General features: G+C 43.1%; 1 protein-coding gene and 1 long non-coding RNA gene across 6 annotated transcripts in view; one reads left to right on the top strand and one right to left on the bottom strand.

The window, feature by feature from the left end:
• The window catches only part of LOC111970261 (trichohyalin), a 39,180-nt gene continuing 22,098 nt past the window's right edge, over positions 1 to 17,082 (bottom strand). The window contains exons 3-10 of one of the 4 annotated variants that reach the window (XM_023996908.2): positions 14,303 to 14,418; positions 3,368 to 3,536; positions 2,568 to 2,724; positions 2,375 to 2,395; positions 2,159 to 2,292; positions 1,376 to 1,566; positions 1,049 to 1,138; positions 1 to 596 (exon numbers count right to left, since the gene is read on the bottom strand). In XM_023996908.2, coding sequence (XP_023852676.2) covers positions 1,063 to 1,138; positions 1,376 to 1,566; positions 2,159 to 2,292; positions 2,375 to 2,395; positions 2,568 to 2,724; positions 3,368 to 3,536; positions 14,303 to 14,418 — 864 coding nt within the window. In that variant the 3' untranslated portion in view covers positions 1 to 596; positions 1,049 to 1,062. Of the gene's footprint in view, positions 597 to 776; positions 1,139 to 1,375; positions 1,567 to 2,158; positions 2,293 to 2,374; positions 2,396 to 2,567; positions 2,725 to 2,795; positions 3,056 to 3,367; positions 3,537 to 14,302; positions 14,419 to 17,082 lie in introns of those variants that run through there. The other 3 variants (XM_023996907.2, XM_023996909.2, XM_070445676.1) reach the window with 3 other exon arrangements.
• Positions 12,401 to 14,381, top strand: LOC111970262 (uncharacterized). 2 transcript variants are annotated; one of them, XR_011480604.1, is made up of 3 exons: positions 12,401 to 12,861; positions 14,054 to 14,132; positions 14,294 to 14,381. It is a non-coding gene; the product is annotated as an uncharacterized lncRNA (long non-coding RNA). The 2 variants fall into 2 exon arrangements; XR_002878092.2 differs by having other exon boundaries at positions 14,051 to 14,132.

Genomic DNA, 17,082 nt, shown 5'->3' with positions numbered 1-17,082 from the left:
TTTCAATTTATCTAGCAGATGCTTTTATCAAGAGCAGCTCATCCGAGCAGCGAGTGAGTGCATAACATAAGAGCAGAGAAACAGATGGGTTAGTTCAAAACAAGAAATAACATGGCAAAACATGTACAATTCAAGTAGGTTTGTGAACATCGTGGTATTGTGGATATTAGTGTGCATGACCTAAACACACATGGTAATTACGTCAAGCGAATCTGGAATGCAAGTATGGATGGATGGAGAGATACAGTCTAGAAAATACAGTGGCCTGGGATAAGAGGCAAATGTTGCAAATTAACAGAAAAGGGAATTTTGAGTCCACTCCTCGAATCATCTGTGTATGTGTCTGTATGTGTGTTTGTGTGTGTGTGTTGCAAATAAAGTATCTACATGCTCATAGTTCCTTTGTCAAATAGGAAAGTGGAAAAAGATGGTCACAACGCAGGGAAGTATCCAATGCTTCTCCATTGTCTTGCATAGTTCATTCATTAAAAAAAGTGTGTTTTTGAAAAGGTACATGATTGGAGTCCAGCCCACAGCTGTGTTTGTCAGCAACAACTGCAGTAGCAGTTGAATGATCACCTTGTCAATGGTATCTCCTAGAGGTAAACAGAAATACAATATAATTTACATGACACAGATAGGGGGCATATTTAATGTGATATTTCTCTCCAAAATCAAAGTGTGTCTGACATTGTCAATCTGCAAACTTAAAGATGYAGTCTGCGATCTTAAGCACAACAAATTCGTAACATATTTTACGAATTGGATTCTTAACATATCATACATATTGCAACGTTTTTTTAGCAGGACAACATATCATACAACATAGATGACGTAGTACACAACTGGATGACATGGTACACCAAAGTGAGCAGCACTTTCAAAACTACTGGCTGAAATTATACAAAAGTTCTGGAGCATCACTTTAACAAACGTTAAGCTTTCTTTAGAGTTAACTATCACTTTAAGGTGTGGATAGAAGGGGAATGTGATCAGATATGGACTTTGATTTGTAATATTAGGTGTAAAATTGGGTCCATCCCCTCACCCTGCTCTGCTCAGCTAGGCCTCACTGTTGTATTGACTCGAGCGCTTCTTAGACTTGAGTTCTCGCAGCCATGAAGGAAACTTGTCCCCCCTGAGGGTCACACAAACAAAGATCAAACGGTTTGCCTTGCAGATAACTATTGTAGCTAATAGCTAACTAATGTTGCCAGCTAGCTATGTCATCTGCATTGCTTGTTGTTATGTCATATTGTTCTTTTTTTCTTAATCACATTTTGTTGCTTCATGTTGAATAACATTTTAAAACTACAAAAATCACTTGTGGTTTTATGCTAGTAAGATAAGAGCAGCATGTWGGGAGTAAACTTACCCTGCACCTTTGTTCCCTACAGGGGGCAGCACTCGTGACCCCCCGGGGAGGAAGGAGGAACGTTTTGGAGAGCGGGAGAGTTGAGAGGGGGACGGGGCAAGTCTGTCCATCTGACGGTCTGTGTCTACTCCTTCACCTCCACCGGCTCCACCACCTCCTCCACCACCACCTCCTCGCTTCTTCAGTTGGGCCTAGGAGAGACAGTGATACATTTAAGATATGAACAAGTCATATATAGAMATTTTTGATAACACAGGAAAACCCTTACTAAGCAAAATCACATTGGTCCTGCATTGTGAAAAATCTTTCTAAATGAATGTTGTCCTGATTCCTGCTGTAAGAAATAACTTGTAAACAATCATACTTGTTTTGTTTATCACCCAAAATGCACTTTTTATGGAAATATGTCGTTTTTCCCAATGCAGTGCAGATGTCCAGCAGTGCAGGTTTGATTGAATGTCAGCCTTAGGTTACGTCCCAAATTGCACCCTATTCCCTATATCCCTCAAATTCTAATCTTGACCTCGAAGCCAGTTGCACTGCACTTTTTATTCTTCCCTTCTAATCCGGAACTGATTTAGACATGGGACACCAGGTGGGTGCAATTCATTATAAGGTAGAACAGAAAACCAGCAGTACTTCGGGCCTCCAGTGTAGGATTTGAATACCCCTTCCCTATATAGTGCACTACTTTTTATACCAAAGCCCTGTGGGCCCTACACAGGGAAAAGGATGGCATTTGGGTGTTTCAGGTTGTAAAATAGGGGTGCTGAGAGCATGTACCTTGAGGGCAGACGGGTCCATTCCAGAGAAGAGGGCTATTCTCTGGGGCTGGGAATGTTGTGAACAAACCTCCCTCCCTCTGGGCTGCTCCTCATCAGACTCACAATCCCCCCGTATCAGAGAGTCTAGCTTATCTGCAAAAGTGGTAAAACAGATGGTTGGCCTTGTGTGAATTACCTTACATGAGGGATGGTTGTAATAATCATTAAACCCTACCTTCTAGCCACTTGTGTGTATCTGAAAAGATGAGATTGGTGTAAGAAATATACAGTATATTGGTACTTCCACCTAGGCTATCAGAGAGCAAGGTGTAGCTATTACCCTTTTTCCTAGAACTATATGATCCCTTCAGGTCTACAGTGCATGGGGAAGGTCAGTCCTATGGGTTGATTTGGAATCGTCTACTAACCGGAGGAGTCATAGAACCTCCAGTCGTGGACTGGGTCTTCCTCAAGCATTATTGTGGTAGAGCTCTGACGGAAAGCTCGAGTGGGGCGGGTTCGTCGACTCTTTCTCAGCTCTGCCCTCGCACGCAGAAGACTTGTGTCCAATAGAGGGGCGGAGATCTGTATGCACACACAAAGGAACAAGCAAAATCAAGTACTGTATTGCCTGTAAATGCTTGCATGTGTAACCRATGTGAAATGGCTAACTAGTTAGCAGTGGTGCGCGCTAATATCGTTTCAATCGGTGACGTCACTCGCTCTGAGGCCTTGAAGTAGTTGTTCCCCTTGCTCTGCAAGGGCCGCGGCTTTTGTGGAGCGATGGGTAACGGTGCTTCGTGGGAGGCAGTTGTTGATGTGTGCAGATGGTCTCTGGTTCGAGCCCGGGTCGGGGCGAGGGGACGGACGAAAGTTATACTGTTACATTGATGCTGTTGACCCGGATCACTGGTTGCTGCGGAAAAAGGAGTAGGTCAAAAGGGGGGTGAGTGTAACCGATGTGAAATGGCTAGCTAGTTTGCGGTGGTGCGCGCTAATAGTGTTTCAATTGGGGACGTCACTCGCTCTGAGGCCTTGAAGTAGTTGTTCCCCTTGCTCTGCAAGGGCCGCGGTTTTTGTGGAGCGATGGGTAACGATGCTTCGTGGGTGTCAGTTGTCTATGTGTGCAGAGAGTCCCTGGTTCGAGCCCGGGTCGGGGCGAGGGGACGGACGAAAGCTATACTGTTACACATGCATAATGGAAAGTACCAGATAGGCCTTGACTTACTTCAGGAAAGGGTAATGGGTCTTCTGTTTCTTCTAGTGGAGAAGTACTGTCAGGCTCATCTGGTGTGATGACAGGCGAGATCTGGTCCTCTGTTTCTTCTAGTGGAGAAGTACTGTCAGGCTCATCTGGTGTGATGACAGGCGAGATCTGGTCCTCTGTTTTCTGCCGACTGAGGATGTGGGAAATTCAAAAGAGATCACAACATCATTCAACTACAAAAACTCAACGGATTCAGGTTGGTGGGCAAAATATCTGAACTTAGTATGTAAAAAATAAAAATAAAAAGGTGACATACATAGACAAGTAAAAGTGATTTCCAAGTATTTAGGTACTTGGGAGCTGGTACTGCATTAATTCATGTGGCTATACCAAACCATGGAGATGTGCCTGTTTATATACTTGTCATGACGTGGCCCTCTTTGGGTACAGCGAGCACCATCTCCCTCTCGCTCTCTCTCTCACCACCTCTCTCTTCCCCCTACACCCAGGCTCTGTTATCACAGGTCATAAATTCATAGAGGAGTCTCTCTCCTCATGGCCATGCAGTATAGAGAGAGTGAGTTTCACAGGAGAACAAAGGAACCTCTTCCACAACACAGAACCTGAGAACTGAACAATGTCCATGTTTTGGAGAATGTGTACACGGTCGGGGGAGAATCCAGCTACGACTGGTCCATTTCGTTTAATGTTTGTGAAACTCATGAGAGACAATACAGCCACATTACCATAACTCTGTTTATACAAGAGTCTCAGTTGTGAGGCTTGCATCTAATTGTTGTATAAAATGAATGAGTAAAGAYKAAACCATTTGTGAAATTATGTAATGTGATTTTAAACTGTTTAATGAAGGAAACTCCAATTCCCTTTGGAGTTTAACTAAGTTATAGGCCCGCCCCATGAGCACAGACATTGATCTGGCGTCATGGGACAGCCCTTTCCTACGATTCTGGATATAACCCCCACTTTGGGAATTTCCCAGCAGACCAGTACCTCAATCACAGAGGGAGCGAAGGTTTGTGTAGATTGCTGAATCTTTTAACCATACCACGTGAATAAACTCTGAGACTATCGATCCGACAGAATAAGAGCTACTCTTCGATACTAATTACTAGTCTGCAGCTACAAATTATGTACCCGTGAATGCGAGGACTGACTAATGCCGAAACATCTATTCTATAAGAATATTTCTGAATGGGACTCTGAAGTATCCATTCTAACCACGGAAGAGAGAGAGAGAGAGGACGAACTTTCCAACAGAAAGACGGAAAATTCCAACAGAGATCACGACGACACACTGAGTGTAAATATATATATTGATTGCAATTATTCCCGAATGAGTGAGCATTCATGTGTAAAGTATTAGCATTTCAATGAATATAATTATCAAGTGTTTAGTGACTCATTTGCGTAATTCCCKYCTTTCTCAGTCTACACCCACTTCCCTTTTGTCCACCAAGCCGTAATATCGGTTAAGCCCACCAGGTCACATCCCCTATCATTTCCTTGTAACCATATCTACTTTGTTGTTTGTTTATGCATTTCTGTGATTATTTAGTTAGTTATTAAATAAATGATTGAGACAATTGATGTATGGGTGATTCATAGTGAAGACTGGATTCGTGCAGATAACCAACAATTTACGATGTTTGGAATGAGACTAACGCGAGGTAAAGAATAATTAATTAATTAGAAGAGTAATTGATCAGATATTAAAATATCTGAAAAGTTGTATTAGGTATAAATTATAACTTTGTAATCTGAATATTTTCCTTGGTGCCCCAACTTCCTAGTCAATTACATTTACATGATTTGAATAATCACGTAATAATTACAGAGAATTGATTTGATAAAATAAAWCTTCATTTTAATGATGCCAAAGACACGATATGTATGACGCCCCATGCGAGGAATCTTAGATAGAATTGGACTTTGCTGTTGAATTCTATATATCAATTGTGCAAACAGAATTGTACAACCAGACTGCTTTGTATAGAAATTAATTGGTTGTGTGTGTTTCCATTTGAAAAAGCTACGGAGAGTGCCTCCGGTCGTGTGTCGTTAGCATCAGAGCAATGAGTGATAAATTCCAGATTTAGTCCGTTAGGTAAAACGATACTATTTCTGTCAGTCAATATTAGGGCATAGAGCCAGTAAGGTTATAAGAGAATAGATCTGTTCTGCGCTCAWGCCGAAGTATTCTGTCCGCCTACCACACTAAGCCAGTGTGGATAGACCACAGGCGTATCTGTATTATGTACCGAGTCGCTCCGGTCAACATAACGCGAGCAAAGTATGCCGAATGGGTTAATGTGAGACGTCACTAGTAAACCCCCCCTTTCCATGGTAAGGGGACCCTATTTTGTGCTTGGAAGTTATATTTCTGAACAAAGTAGGATTAGCTTGCACGAGATGCTAAGCTAACAGTATTTTATTTTTCCYGTGTCCCGTTTAAATTCATCCGCCTTGCGCGACGGAAGTCCCGCCCTTTGTACTTCCGTTGATTTCAGCATTCTGTGATCACGGGTGGTGAAGAGTCGCCAGTACATCTCTTGGGAAAAGAAGTATGTGACACCCAAACTTGGATCGCAATTGACTGGATATCGACATCTCATTCAATTTAACTAACAAGTGAAATTGCCAGATTTACTTTTCAAGTGGATCTTTTAAATAATATCCACATTAATTGGGTTTCTACAATGAGACAAGTTACACTTTTTCCACATTAACCTAGATGAAGGAATGCTCTCAGGTTAATTTAAAGTTTAATTCCCAGATAGCCTATACAGGTTTGATTTATCATTAAAATAGATCAATCAGTCCTGCCTCCAGCGGGAATCCCATGTGGCTTCAGCCTTAGGGGCAAGTGTACCATAGTGGTGAATGTACCCTAACATTTAAACTACTGGTTACTTTTATGATAATCCAGACAATCTCAATTGCTTGGATATCATCGTCTCATGCAATTTAATTATTTAAATTGTCGAACATACCTTTCTAGGTTCTTCCAATTTAATGAGACATTTTAAACTTTGCAATAGTAACCTAGATGAACCAACTTCCCAGGTTAATTTAAAGTTTAATTTCCTAGATAGCCTATTCAGGTATGATTAATCATTATCATTGATTAATTCAATTTGCTTTTGCAAATTCATTCACGTCCAACTCCCACAGTACTGGTACATTACTGATGATTCATTAACGTCTATAAATAGATTATAATTGTCTTTGCAGCTTCCAACATATTCCAAAACCAAACTTTGGAAAAATAGGAAAAACATTTTTCCTTTCAAATGTTCTAATAATGTGCAAGCTATCAGAGGGGGTAGTCCCTACTCGCCCGCTAATTAGTGAACCTCCACCCATAAATGGATTGATCTCTGACCTCAGCAGCGATATCAACCCTAATTATGCCATTAGCGGAAAAACAGCTGACAGCAACGCTGTCCAAAATCAACCATTGGGTTCAGGCCTCGTAAAGGTTCTCTCCAGTCTAGCCCTGATGTCTTGCCATCCGAGATTGGCATCTGTCCAATACCGCAGTGCACAGCTGAAGCACGAGCAGGTAACGGTAGACATAAAGGGACAGGTGGACCAATGACAAATGCAGAAAAGGGAAAAATTCTGCTAGCTATGGAACTGCGTTTGAAAACGGAACAATTAAATGTAATTGCAAAAACGTATGACAATGAACAAGCACAAACTCTTCAACAAAATCGTCTTCTACAGGAACAAAATCATATTCTACAGGAACAACTCGATTTAGCCAAAACTAAATACGCTGATGTCCACGCCAAACTAGATCAATCTGAAGAGTTATCTTCAAACAAGCACGCTCAACTTGATAACATGCATGCAGTTTTGTTGAACGTTACTCAAAGTAACACGGTTCTACTCAAAACGCTGCGGACCAAAGACGATCAGTTAATGAACACAATGACAAAGTTGGATGACAAATCAGCAGAACTCATTGAAGTCGCTGACCAAATGAATGATGAGAGAACTCAGGTGATGAAGATGGAAACATTGATTTCTAAGCAAGCGGAGGAAATCTCATCACTGAATCTCTCGCTCCGTACTCAAGACTCTATCTGCAAACCATGACAGATAAGTTTGAGACCGAAAGGAGCAAGTGCGACACTCACGTGTCCAAAAGCAGTACTCTAAGCGCTCAAGTGGACTCTGCAATGCAGCAGAATACCACCCTTAGGTACCATCTGGAGGAAGTCCAGTATGGTCACGCTCTACAGCATGACTACCCATCCAAGCAACCGGAGCCCTGTACTCACAGGAGTAAAGGTTTCAGACTTTGCCTCCCTCATGTGTCCCTCAGTCTTCTCCTCTTGGCCATTCGGCACTGAGTACTATGGCGCCTCTTGGCCAACAAAGCCAAAGCTTGGCTTCTCCTCTTGGCCTTACGGCCCCAATCTCCCCACAGGATGAAGCCAACCCTCTCCGCCCGCTTGGCGCGGAATACCTTGACAAACTCGTCAAGAACTTCCCCACCTTTGACCCCGTTCCAGGTCAGCCAAACGATACTGAGATGTTCCTAGCTGACATAGAGGACACGTTGGATGGCTACCCGAACCCTACGGGTTCTGACAGGGTTTACCTGTTGAAGCGAACGTCGAATAGACACGTGACAAGGTTCATTCGTCTACAACAGCAACACGTGCTAAATGACTACGCTAAACTTGCCACAGCTTTGAAATTAGAATTCAGTGGTTCTGCGACTCGCAAACACGATAGCTCACTGGCTAACACCGTCAAACAAGCTCGGAACGAACACCCACAAGCTTACTATCATAGGCTTTGTTCAGCTTACTTTGGCCTGCTCACTGAAACAGGAATGGAAGAGCTGTTACCATTCAAACAAATGTTTCTGTCGAACATGTATCCCACCTTCATTACCTACTTGGGCCCTGCAGCCCACGTTGGCTTGCCTTTCTTACAACTCAGAGAGCTTGCAAGCACAGCTTTTGAGGCATCAAAAGTTCACAACGCTAAGAGCCCTGACCAGGTTTTGAAGTTTGACCAGGAGCACTCACTCCAGTTAGAGTGTGCATTATCAGGTATTGGAGCGTTGAGAGATGACGCACAACAACGGTTTCTACCACGAAACCATGATTCCAATAACCTCTGTGGTCTAAATAACTGTAAAGTACGTCACCATTAAAACGACTACCGCTACAATTGACCTGTTCGCTATGTTCCTGCACCCAACCCACAAAAAGTGTCAGAGCACAAGAGTAACAAAGGGTTAAATGACGATCAAAACGTAGATGTTCTCCAGAAGTTCCACTACGTGAAGAACTAAAGCGAGAACAATTTGAGAAAAGGGTAAAAGATAAGTCACAAGGACTACACGGGGAATTACCGGACACCAGGTCCGCAGGAATTAACACCCATAGCAAGGACGTTAAAGTTCAAATTTAACCTGCTCTCACTCGAGACCCTATCCAGGGCCCGATTGATCAAGAAACAAGCCCATAGGCTTTGTCTATACACTCTGATACAAAGGTTGCGAAGAAAAAGGTAAAACGCTTCGTTAAAGCCAAGCCCACTCAAAATCTGAAAAGTCGATCTGCTTCCACCTTGAACAGAAATGACACATCACGTCGTTGCAAACGACCACTCCACTTTGTGGGAAATATGTCCACTAAACACGAATCTAAACGCCCATACCTGGAAACAGTCATGGAGGACTGCTTAACTTGTCATGCGCTAATTGATTCGGATGCGACAATATCACTCATCTCTCAAACATTGTTCGATGATCTCAAAAGAGCTTTGAAGCCAACTAAACGTTGGTTAAAAGTGGAACGATGTGACACTACACTTCGAGGGGTCACTCAGACTACCTCGTCTCTCACATTGAGAGTCATGCTGAAACTACACTTCCAGGACATATCGCTCATTCACCCTGTGTATGTTACCAGCCTCGAATCTGTACCCCTGGTACTTGGAGGAGACTTGATGGATCGGTTACTTCCACTGATGGATTAGAAAACCAACCAGGTATGGTCACAGGCCACAGTGCCTTCTCCACTGACCACACTGTCTACCCCTAACGCTAGCTTCAATGCAGTCATTCACGAGGGGTATCTGTCGAAAGCACCCCTTGGGAAAAAGACGTTTAGAAACCTCTTGGTGCAGAATCCTATCCAAGRAGATATTACGATATCTTGAAACATTCCATCAGCCAACCTGATTGACCATTCTTTTCATGATTTTGAGCCAGCTGTCTCTGTAAATGAGCAACTTCCCTCCTCCTTGCAGTCGTGCAATACAGTAGTTGAGATTAACTTCTCTTGCCCTTCGGACACTCCTGCAAGCACTGCAGCCGTCTCAGCAAGAAAAATATTGATGCGCAGAGTATACTCTGCTTCCCATGATACACCTTCCGCTTTGTGGGGGACTGTCACCCCTTACAATGACACTAATGGCGTCAGTCCAGCAACTGACCCGATGACTCCCACTGGTGAAACACTACGATATCACAAACCGATATCCTCGTCTCAGTTCGTAGGTACTGAAGAGGTTGCCACACGCGGACGTGGTGGTGACTGAAAGGCCTCGACAGCCACTGAGCGTTTTGAAGCACAAACACCAGGAGATTTGGTTGAAAGGTTACAGCCATTCTCATAATAACGCGGCCACTGGCAACTCGTACATAGGGTTTGAACTTTTCGTTTGCGCCTCGGACACCAACACCACCCGCTGGTGGGGGGGTCCCGAGACACAAAGGGGGGGAATAGTAGCCCAGACCCATGATAAGCCTCATCGAGGCCGGTGGGGGGGTCGAGACTATGGACAACACCGTACGAGGCCGCCAGAGCATAAATCAAATCTAGTTGTAAACTCCCCTATGAGAACAGTGAGGAGCAGAAAGGCCCCTAGACGGGGATTATCTTAGAACACATCTAAGATAGTACTGAGGTGTACCACACTGGTCGTAAAGGAAGTCCAGTGGACTTGTCCACCTCCAAAACAAATGGCAACAAAAATCATTCCTTGCCATGTGTAGGTTCAACTACAATACAACTAGTAAAATGCTCTAATCATGTGTTCCGGTAGTATAATATTTCAGAATATTAGTACCAGTACCAATACCAGCAACAGTCAGTCCAGCTACAATCAGGAAGAAGGTTAGAAACCTAACCAATCAAATTACCCTTGACAACAGCGACATAGGAGTCACTCAGAGTGCAACACGGGGAAGGGAATCTCCAGTGCACTCTTCCAATGGTTAACACACATGCCACTAATAAATAGAATCCTTCATTTAGGAGGAAAATTATTAGAAGTCTTTAACCATGATCACACCACGTACGACTCGTCCAATACTTAAAGAGTACTTCAGTCCTGAGATTAGCTCATCTGTGGATAACATAGCTATGAAATAGACTTGTTCATACCTATCGCCACTACAATAGTGGAAGACACAGTGACTTGGAGTAAAACCAATACAGACTCCCTCGCACCAATTCTGACTGACCTCCAGGCATTGACCTGAAAATTACCTGACTATATCAGACTCATTCTGAACAAGTTGTAATCTGCCAGGATACTTGGTTTTCTTCCCTTGACATGCGCGCTTGTGTAAGCATAAACGCACATGCACAACGGAACATCCAATTAGGATTTATGCTAGGATCACTTAAGGGTTCAAGCAAAATACCAGCCTTAGTAAAGTTGAACATTTACTTTGAGGCCTTTGACTCTACAGTATTCATCAGTTTTCTTCCCAGAAGTCCATAGGTCATCCCTGTAGAGTGTCCAAAACTAGTGCCTTACAGCTGTAGACTTATCATATAGTTATCAACTTAGGATAGTGCCTAAGCAACACACCAAGTAGGAAAACCCTAGATATGGCWTTAGAGACAATGCCATGATAGTCATTTTGCCAGGACATTGGACGTATATAGAATACAGTCCAATTAGATGATTTTTGTGTGAGAACTATATTTTGTATATCTTTTGTTTATGCTTTCATTCCTTTTCGGTTCAGTTCCTTTGTCACTTAGGAAGTGATAGAGCCATAAACAAAGTCCCCATACAACCATCACTTAGTGCCACAACGCTGCACATTGGGGAATGAATGTAATTATATATATTTCATGAGTGCGTGTGCGTGTGCGTTGTTAACATCTGCCTAAGTTACTGCCCAGATCTTCCAGTCTGGACGACCAGACAACGGGTCCAGAACGGCAATCCCAAATGCGGACACCCACTGCCCATACTTGTGGCGGCATGCCCCGCTTTCAGAGAGCCTACCAAGGTAAACCACCAGAGGGGGGGACCGCAACGGCGATCACCAACCAGGACATCCCCTGGCCCTTCCTGTGGTACTTTGCAGCTTCCAGGGAACCTACCAAGGTAAACCACTAGAGGGGACCGCAACGGCGATCACCAACCGGACATCAACTGAACATCCTTGTGGTGGACTGCTCCGCTTTCAGAGAGCCTACCAAGTTCAACCACCAGAGGGGACTGCAACGATGATCTACAAACAGGACATCACGTGGTCATTATTTTTATGTTGATTTGTAACTTGCAGGATAATCACAAGATCCAAACCACAAGGGGGGACTGTCATGACGTGGCCCTCTTTGGATACAGCGAGCACCATCCCCCTCTCTCTCTCTCTCACCACCTCTCTCTTCCCCCTACACCCAGGCTCTGTTATCGCAGGTCATAAATTCCTAGAGGAGTCTCTCTCCTCATGGCCATGCAGTATAGAGAGAGTGAGTTTCACAGGAGAACGAAGGAACCTCTTCCACATCACAGAACCTGAGAACTTAACAAAGTCCATGTTTTGGAGAATGTGTACACGGTCGGGGGAGAATCCAGCTATGACCGGTCCATTTCGTTTAATGTTTGTGAAACTCATGAGACAATACAGCCACATTACCATAACTCTGTTTATACAAGAGTCTCAGTTGTGAGGCTTGCATCTAATTGTTGTATAAAATGAATGAGTAAAGACAAAACTATTTGTGAAATTATGTAATGTGATTTTAAACTGTTTAATGAAGGAAACTCCAATTCCCTTTGCAGTTTAACTAAGTTATAGGCCCGCCCCATGAGCACAGACATTGATCTGGCGTCATGGGACAGCCCTTTCCTACGGTTCTGGATATAACCCCCACCTTGGGAATTTCCCAGCAGACCAGTACCTCAATCACAGAGGGAGCGAAGGTTTGAGTAGATTGCTGAATCTTTTAACCATACCATGTGGTTAAACTCTGAGACTATCGATCTGACAGAACAAGAGCTACTCTTCGATACTAATTACTAGTCTGCAGCTAGAAATGATGTACCCGTGATTGCGAGGACTGACTAACGCCAAAACATCTATTCTATAAGAATATTTCTGAATTGGACTCTGAAGTATCCATCCTAACCACGGAAGAGAGAGAGAGAGAGAGAGGGCGGAAGAACTTTCCAACAGAAAGACGGACAATTCCAACAGAGATCACGACGACACACTGAGCGTAAATATATATATTGATTGCAATTATTCCTGAATGAGTGAGCGTTCATGTGCAAAGGATTAGCACTTCAATGAATATAATTATCAAGTGTGTAGTGACTCATTTGTGTAATTCCCKCTTTTCTCAGTCTACACCCACTTCCCTTTTGTCCACCAAGCCGTAATATCGGTTTAGCCCACTATAGTGCACATCCCCTGTCATTTCCTTGTAACCACATCTACTTTGTTATTTGTTTATGCATTTCTGTGATTATTTAGTTAGTTAATAAATAAATGATTGAGACAATTGATGTATGGAATGGATGATTCATAGTGAAGACTGGATTCATGCAGATAACCAACAATTTACGACGTTTGGAATGAGACTAACGTGAGGTAAAGAATAATTCATTAATTAGAAGACTAATTGATCAGATATTAAAATATCTGAAAAGTTTTATTAGGAAAATTATATCTTTGTAATCTGAATATTTTCCTTGGTGCCCCGACTTCCTAGTTAATTACATTTACATGATTAGAATATTCACGTAATAATAATTACAGAGAATTGATTTGATAAAATAACAGTCTTCAATTTAATGATGCCAAAGACAAGACATACTGAACAAAAATATAAACGCAACATGTAAATTGTCGGTCCTAGGTTTTATGAGCTGAAATAAAAGATCCCAGAACTTTTCCATAYGCAACAAAAAGCTTACATCTCTCAAATGTTGTGCACAAATTTGTTTACATCCCTGTTAGTGAGCATTTCTCCTTTGCCAAAATAATCCATCCACCTGACAGGTGTGGCATATCAAGAAGCTGATTAAACAGCATTATCATTTCACAGATGCACCTTGTGTTGGGAACAATAAAAGGCCACTCTAAAATGTGCAGTTTTGTCACATAACACAATGCCACAGACATCTCAAGTTTTGAAGGAGCGTCTGAGACCAGCCTCCCAGACAGCTGATGAAACAGAGGAGTATTTCTGTCTGTAATAAAGCCCTTTTGTGGGGAAATACTCAGTCTGATTGGCTGCGCCTCTGCCCAGTCATGTGAAATCCATAGATTAGGGCCTAATGAATTTATTACAATTGACTGATTTCCTTATATGAACTGTAACTCAGTAAAATCGTTGAAATTGTTCCATGTTGCTTTATATTTTTGTTCGGTATACACTACCTGTGATGCATTTAATCAACCAGCAGAGGTCAGAAGAAGCCAAACTACTTTCCGCTGTCCTATCCTGTCTCTTCACATCACAGCAGACAAAGAACAGGAGGCAAGGTAAGGAAGCTACTTAAGACGATTAAGAATCACCCGTATCCTGTCTTTTCACATCAGAGCAGGTAAAGGAGAGGGAGCCATACAGGAGAGGGAGCTACTTAAGACTATTGAGCTGCACTATTGAGCTGCACTGACTCTTGTATGGTTCCCCTGTTTTGCAGTGCACCCACCAGTCATCCTCAGACAGTCTCGTGTCACAGCCCCCGTACTGCTTGTCTGGCTCTCCACCATTCAGAGCCTCTGTGTCACGCCCCTCTTCTGCCCCCACATAACACGTCAACTGAACCTGATGGGGGGGAGAGAGAGAGAGAGAGAGAAAAAAAACAGAGAGGGACCATTATCAAAAATGTAGGTAAGTTTCATGGAGAGGGAAACTTTGCATGGAGTAGAACAAATACCGATACTCAGCTGACACTTGGCCCAGAGGGCCGATATAATGCTAATGAAAGGAGCATTCCATGAATGCCGACCTCTGTATGATACCTGTATGATGTACACTGAGTGTACAAAACACTTTCAATGACATAGACTGACCAGATGAATCCAGGTGAAAGCTATGATCCCTTATTGATGTCACCTGTTAAATCCACTTCAATCAGTGTAGATGAAGGAGAGGAGACAGGTTTAAGAAGGATTTTTAAGCCTTGAGACAATTGAGATATGGATTGTGTATGTGTGCCATTCCGAGGGTGAATGGGCAAGACAAAATATTTAAGTGCCTTTGAACGGGGTATGGTAGTAGGTGCAAGGCACACCGGTTTGAGTGTGTCAAGAACTGCAACACTGCTGGGTTTTTCATTCTCAACAGTTTCTTGTGTGTATCAAGAATGGTCCACCACCCAAAGGACAACCAGACAACTTGACACAACTGTGGGAAGCATTGGAGTCAACATGGGCCAGCATCCCTGTGGAACGCTTTCGACACCTTGTAGAGTCCATGCCCCAACGAATTGAGGCTTTTCTGAGTGTAAAAGGGGGTGCAACTCAATATTAGGAAGGTGTTCGTAATGTTTTGTGCACTCAGTGTATGTATGATGTTATCTGATGAATGATCTTAGCTACGGTATCTGAATGATGTCAACTCTTATCAACTATCTTTTTGTTAACTGACAGATTACATCAAATATGCTTTTCCGTATTTTGTGGAGTCTTGTTCAGATCTTCCCCTGAACATGGAGAAGACAAGGAGATGCAATAGAACAGTGTTCAGTGGTGGAAAAAGTACCCAATTGTCATACTTGAGTAAAAGTATAGATACCTTAATAGAAAAATACTCAAGTAAAAGTGAAAGTCACCCAGTAAAATACTACTCGAGTAAAAGTCTAAAAGTATTTGGTTTTAAATATACTTAAGTATCAAAAGTAAATGTAATTGCTCAAATATAAATGTTACCCCACTCTTCCACCAAGGCACCTGCAAGTTCCCAGACATTTCTGGGGGGAATGGCCGTAGCCCTCACACTCCAATCCAACAGACGTGCTCAATGGGATTGAGATCCGGGCTATTCGCTGGCCATGGCAGAACACTGACATTCCTGTCTTGCAAGAAATCACCCACAAAAAAAGAGCAGTATGGCTGGTGGCATTGTCATGCTGGAGGGTCATGTGTGGATGAGCCTGCAGGAAGGGTACCACATGAGGGAGAAGGATGTCTTCCCTGTAACGCACAGCGTTGAGATTGCCTGCAATGACAACAAGCCCCAGACCATGACGGACCCGCCACCTCCAAATCGATCCCGCTCCAGAGTACAAGCCTCGGTGTAATGCTCATTCCTTCGACGATAAATGTGAATCCAACCATCACCCCTGGTGAAACAAAACCGCGACTTGTCAGTGAAGAGCACTTTTTGCCAGTCCTGTATGGTCCAGCGACGGTGGGTTTGTGACCATAGGCGACGTTGTTGTCGGTGATGTCTGGTGAGGACCTGCCTTACAACAGGCCTACAAGCCCTCAGTCCAGCCTCTCTGAGCCTATTGCAGACAGTCTGAGCACTGATGGAGGGATTGTGCGTTCCTGGTGTAACTCGGGCAGTTGTTGTTGCCATCCTGTACCTGTCCCGCAGGTGTGATGTTCGGATGTACCGATCCTGTGCAGGTGTTGCTATACGTGGTCTGACACTGTGAGGACAATCATCTGTCCGTCCTGTCTCCCTGTAGCGCTGTCTTAGGCGTCTCACAGTACGGACATAGCAATTTATTGCCCTGGCCACATCTGCAGTATGGCACATGCCTCCTTGCAGCATGCCTAAGGCACGTTCACGCAGATGAGCAAGGACCCTGGGCATCTTTCTTTTGGTGTTTTTCAGAGTCAGTAAAAAGGTCTCTTTAGTGTCCTAAGTTTTAATAACTGTGACCTATTTGCCTACCGTCTGTAAGCTGTTAGTGTCTTAACGACCGTTCCACAGGTGCATGTTCATTAAATGTTTATGGTTCATTGAACAAGCATGTGAAACAGTGTTTAAACACTTTACAATGAAGATCTGTGAAGTTATTTGGATTTTTACAAATTATCTTTGATAAGACAGGGTCCTGAAAAAGGGATGTTTCTTTTTATGCTGAGTTTTATTTAATTATCAAAAGCAAAAGTACAAGTATAAATAATTTCAAATTTCTTATATTAAGAAAAACAGATTCTTGTTTTAAAAATGTACATATAGCCAGGGGCACACTCCAACACTCAGACATTATTTACAAACGACTTTTACGTAAGTACTTTACAACACTGACGGTGTTAGGGAGAACACAATAAGCCAAGAGCGGTAACTACAACAACGAAAGGAAGAGGTTGAACAACCAGCCAAGCATGCATCTTTTAATGAGCTGGTCACAAGAGGGTACACTGTCCTCCTCAAACACCATGCGCACAGACACACAGACACACAGACACACAGACACACAGACACACACACACACACACACACACACACACACACACACACACACACACACAC

The sequence above is a fragment of the Salvelinus sp. IW2-2015 genome, linkage group LG11 (assembly GCF_002910315.2).
Source record: "Salvelinus sp. IW2-2015 linkage group LG11, ASM291031v2, whole genome shotgun sequence".
Lineage (NCBI taxonomy): Eukaryota > Metazoa > Chordata > Actinopteri > Salmoniformes > Salmonidae > Salvelinus > Salvelinus sp. IW2-2015.
Note: the sequence above shows the minus strand (reverse complement) of the source record. Positions and strands in the feature narration are given on the sequence as shown.